We start from the raw sequence: 5,000 nt of genomic DNA, 5'->3' as shown, positions 1-5,000 counted from the left end.
GGGTTTCCTTAATTTCTATCTGACTGTGCTTCAGAATATCTTTGGTTTTTTAGTTTGTTTATTGTTTTGAATAGTTTTACTGATTCTATTTAATTTCTCTTGGATTTTACAATCATTTCTAATCTATTCCTTATTAGGTTTTTTTGGTCTTTTTGAGAATTTTCCTTGATCTTGTTTAGGGACTCTTCCACCTATCTCTTGTGTCGACTATAATATACATATATAATATATATTTATATATATATAATATATATATATATATATATATATATATATATATATATATATATGTATATAAATATATATATGTATATATATATATATATATATATATATATATATATATATATATATATATATATATATGTGTGTGTGTGTGTGTGTGTGTGTGTGTGTGTGTGTGTGTTATCAACCATTGGTAGACCACTGCAGGACATGTTTTTCAGCCATGTCATTCCAAACTCCGTTTAATAGTATTTCTATACCTTTCTAAAAAATGCAAATTTACATAGGTAATCAATCCATCCTCTTCTGTTCCTTCCCCAGCTTCGTTTGAAATCTCTAAGGACGCATTCTCTTAATCTTTTTCTCAGTCTATTAATTGTCATTCACATTATAATATATGTCCGGCCAGCATACATTTCTTTTTCTTGATGTCAGAATGTAAATATATATATATATATATATATATATATATATATATATATATATATATATATATATATATATATATATATATATATATATATATATATATATATATATATATATATATATATATATATATATATAAATGAATGTTTGCGTGTATGACCACAAACAACATTCCACAAGCAAATTTCTACTTTCTGCTCCAGTTTGCAATATTTTTTCCTTTTAGAATAAGTTTCCAACACGGGCAGCCGTATCGGTTGGCTTTATGTGAAAACGGGTTTAGTACAGGGAGATGGAAATGTAAAAAATGGATTGGGCCCCAACTTATCATTAACTCTGGTGTTTATGTTGATTTTCTTTGTTAAAGAAAGAAAAATGTTATGTAATTTTCTGGTGTTTCGGCTTTTGCAGTAGAGAGTCGGACAGAGATTTTGGTTAGTTTCTATTCATATTAAAAGGAATTGTTTGCGATATTGAATTTAAAGGATTTTTTAAGCTGAGAACTAACTTTAGAAAGAAATATAATGGATTTTGCTTTCACTCTGATGTACATGGATTACCTATTGGTCATTTATCCATATACAGTATCAGATATGTCATTCAGAGAGAGAGAGAGAGAGAGAGAGAGAGAGAGAGAGAGAGAGAGAGAGAGAGAGAGAGAGAGAGAGAGAGAGAGAGAGAGAGAGTCCCATAAACGTAATGTAAATCCAATTAATATCAGACGTGAAAATTAACTTTCCGTGGAGAATCCAATATTGTCTTTAAAGCTGAATGTGCTTTCATCAAGAACAGGGCTCGGTCATCTATTGCTATTTTCAGCTTTGGTGCTACCAGTATTTTTTCGTACATAGATAATTCTAGTGGCTTGTTTGCTCATACCAATATCCTTCCAAATGGCTATTCTTAGCCACCTAAAACGATTAAAAATTTGTAAATGTTTAAAGTTTCTGCTTATTGTATATCAGTTTCCAAGAGCATTACCCTAGACCAGTGATTCTTCACCTTGGGGGTGCGTCCCCCCCCTCCCCCCCCAAGGGGGCGTGGGGGATTTCCAAGGGGGGGGGGGGCGCGAGTCTAAGGTAAAAAGTAGAAGTTTTTCCATTTATGGGTTATTTTCATGACAAAGAGCATAGGGCAGTTCTGTAAATATAAGTTTATGAAATAATGCAGATGACTAACTCATATTCTCATGTCTCCCAGGCATACCATTTTCGTATATAATCAAACTGGCTCCCCTCCCTGCACTCTGACACTCATGGCATGGGTTGGTGGGGTAGGAAGTTAACGTGTCCTGGACCTGTACACTTCTCCTTACTCATTGGTGAGCCGTGAGACCCATTCTTTCTCAGACTCCCAGTCTACCAAACATGTACGTGGTCATAATACCTCTTCTTTCACATATCTTGAGTGGAGGTTGTTGAGGTATTTTCATCTCAGTTGTTATGACTTTACCTTAATGTGTTCAGACACCTTAATTAAGTTTATTGATGAATTGTGAACAGACATATGTTGCTTTATTTGTTTATCGAAAGTTGAGAATTAATATTGTAATAAATCAGAAGTTGGACGTGATGCTTAAAAAGTTGAAATCTTGTGCTGATTACGGTAAAATTGTATTAATGGTCATGTTGATTTGTTTATGGTCATGATGTCATGTTTAATAATCCTGTTGTATTTATGATCATGCAGTTCTTGTCACTGAATGTTTATCATTATGATTATAGCAGTACAGTGGTAATTATGGTCATATTATAATTTTGGGGTTTGCGATCATGTGTGTTTCTAATCATGTAGTTGTTATTACCTTACCCTTACACGTGCTTTTTGCGTTGTTCACAGATACGTCTTGCCCATTGCACATCAAAGGATTAGCAATGAGTGCCAAAAAGCGTAAGTACATTGAAGATTACATTCGATTTGGATTTGTGTCCCTCCAAAAAGGGTGACAACGAGTTTCCACATTGTGTGATATGTTACAAGACTCTGAGCAAGGATGGAATGCGGCCTGATGCCTGGAACGCCACTTGAGTAAAACACACCCTACTTTAGCTGACAAGCCCTAGGAATTCATTAAAACAAACAAAAAAAAAAAAAACGCACCGTGAAGCAAGCTGCTAAGTTGGATGACAGTGGATCATTTCGGCAACAAACTTCAAAGGTTGTTGAGGCTTCCTAGGAGATAGCTATGTTGAATGCAGAGAGCAAGAAGAGCCATAACATTGGTGAGTCTCTCATAAAACCAAGTATACTATGTGCAACAGATCTCGTTCTTTGGAAAGATAGCGCAATCAACCTTTCCAAGATTTCTGTCAAATGATACAGTCGAGAAAAGGATAGATGAATTGTCTAAAGATATCAAAGATCAAACTCTCAACCATGTAAGATCCTCCCCTCTTTTTGCCATCCAGTGTGATGAAACGACTGATATCGCCGTTCTCAGCTACTGATGTATGCTGGTTTCGTGTCAGGCAACAATATAAAAGAAGAAATTCTGTTCTGTCACCCGATGGAAAGTTGCACAACAACAGAAGCTATTTTCCATGAATCATCAATTTTTTCAGGAAAATCAACTTTCTTGGGAATTGCTGGTAGGGGTGTGTACTGATGGAGCTCCAGCCATGCGTGGTCTGCGATCTGGGTTCATCACAAAGGTGAAAGAAAAAATCCCTCTGTATTGAGTACATACTGCATACTTCATCGTGAAGCTTTAGCATCCAGAACTTTGCCTGGTGAGATGATGGATGTCTTGAATGTGGCTATCAAGGTAGTCAACTTCCTCAAAGCTAGAGCCTTAAACAGTCGTCTCTTCAAACTGCTGTGTAAGGATATTGAATCCGAACATGAAGCCTTGCCTTTTCATGTGAACGTACGATAGCTGTTAAAAGGGAACATGCTTGTGCAGCTTTATGAACTACGAGAAGAAGTAGCAATATTTCTGGAATCACACCAGAAGGCAGACTTTCATGGCAATTTTCAATCTGAAGGCTTTCAGATAATCTAGCTTACCTGGTGGACATTTTTTAAGTATTAAATGCTGTGAACATTAAACTACAAAGGAAAAACATCAACATCATCATGCACCATGACTCCATTCGAGCCTTCATGGCCAAAATGGACATCTGGAAATGTCGGGTTCAGCAGGGAAATACAGCCATTTTTAGGAACTTGGATTCTGCTCTCTCTGACAGTAACCTCGACTCTGGGTTAAAACAACAAATAAAGTAGAATTCATGAGATACTTCCCAGATATAGATAACAAGCGTGAAGCTTTGAAACTCATCAGGAACCCATTTCCATGTGAAGTAGCTAATGTTGCTGATGAAGTCCAAGAAGAGTTCTTAGAGTTGAAGTTCAACTCCACAGCTAAAGAAGACTTCAAAGATGTGGATTTGGAGACGTTCTGGGTCAAATACCTTCCTGTTTACCCTTTGATCTCAAATCAGGCTCTTCGGATTCTAACAATGTTTGGATCCTCATATCTATGTGAAACTGCCTTTTCCACGTTCGTTGCTATCAAAACCAAGTACAGAAACCGTCTGAACGTTGAAGGAGACTTACGTTGTGTACTCTCAAGCATTCGACCACTTTTTTCAAGATCTGATAGCTGAGAAGCAGTGTCAAATATCTCACTAACCATGTATTCAAGATCGGGTAGCTTAGCCTTAGAGCAGTGTCAAATATTTCACTAAACATGTATTCAAGATCTGGTAGCTTAGAGCAGTGTCAAATATCTCACTAATGTAATTCATTCTTAGGAAATGGACTGGAAAGCCATTTTTTTTTTTTTCATTTTATTTTTAAATCTAGGAGTTAGATTCGTCTATTGGTGCCGGAGGAGGGGTGTGGAGGGAAAGAGCAGTTCCAAGAGGGGGCGTGGTAGTAAAAAGGTTTAGAACCACTGCCCTAGACACTTGTGTCGACCTCGTCTCTTGATGGTCAAGTGAGGATAATAACCCTAGAAAATAGGCATCGATAAGATAAAAAATTTATTTTAAATATTCATATCTAACAACTGAGGGAATAGATATCGAAACTTCTGTATGCATATGTCTTTTTATTGGGACATCTTCTCGCAGGAACTTGAAAAACCTGTCGGTCTTTATGGTATATTGCAATTACTGTTACTCAAAGTAATCTTAAAACAATATCAATACTGTTTGTCATCAAATAAAATTTACATAAGATGGAATGCGCGTTCGTGATGAATTGAAAAAGAGGAACGAGGATAACAAATAATACACAAAATGGAGAAATCAAACGAATAAACAAGGAATGACATGGAATGAAAAGAAAAAAGAAAGTAACAAGGTAAAAGAAGAGTGTTGACAAAATAATTCTTATGTAAT

General features: G+C 35.9%; 1 protein-coding gene across 1 annotated transcript; it reads left to right on the top strand.

The window, feature by feature from the left end:
- Window positions 1–3,884: 3,884 nt before the first annotated feature.
- Window positions 3,885–4,262, top strand: LOC137641207 (zinc finger BED domain-containing protein 5-like). The gene has a single exon (XM_068373644.1). The coding sequence runs from the start codon at window positions 3,885–3,887 to the stop codon at window positions 4,260–4,262; it is 378 nt and encodes a 125-aa protein (XP_068229745.1).
- The last annotated feature ends 738 nt before the right edge of the window (window positions 4,263–5,000 follow it).

This window comes from Palaemon carinicauda, chromosome 5 (genome assembly GCF_036898095.1).
Source record: "Palaemon carinicauda isolate YSFRI2023 chromosome 5, ASM3689809v2, whole genome shotgun sequence".
Classification (NCBI taxonomy): domain Eukaryota; kingdom Metazoa; phylum Arthropoda; class Malacostraca; order Decapoda; family Palaemonidae; genus Palaemon; species Palaemon carinicauda.
The sequence above is the reverse complement of the archived record's forward strand: the minus strand, read 5'-3'. Positions and strand labels throughout refer to the sequence as shown.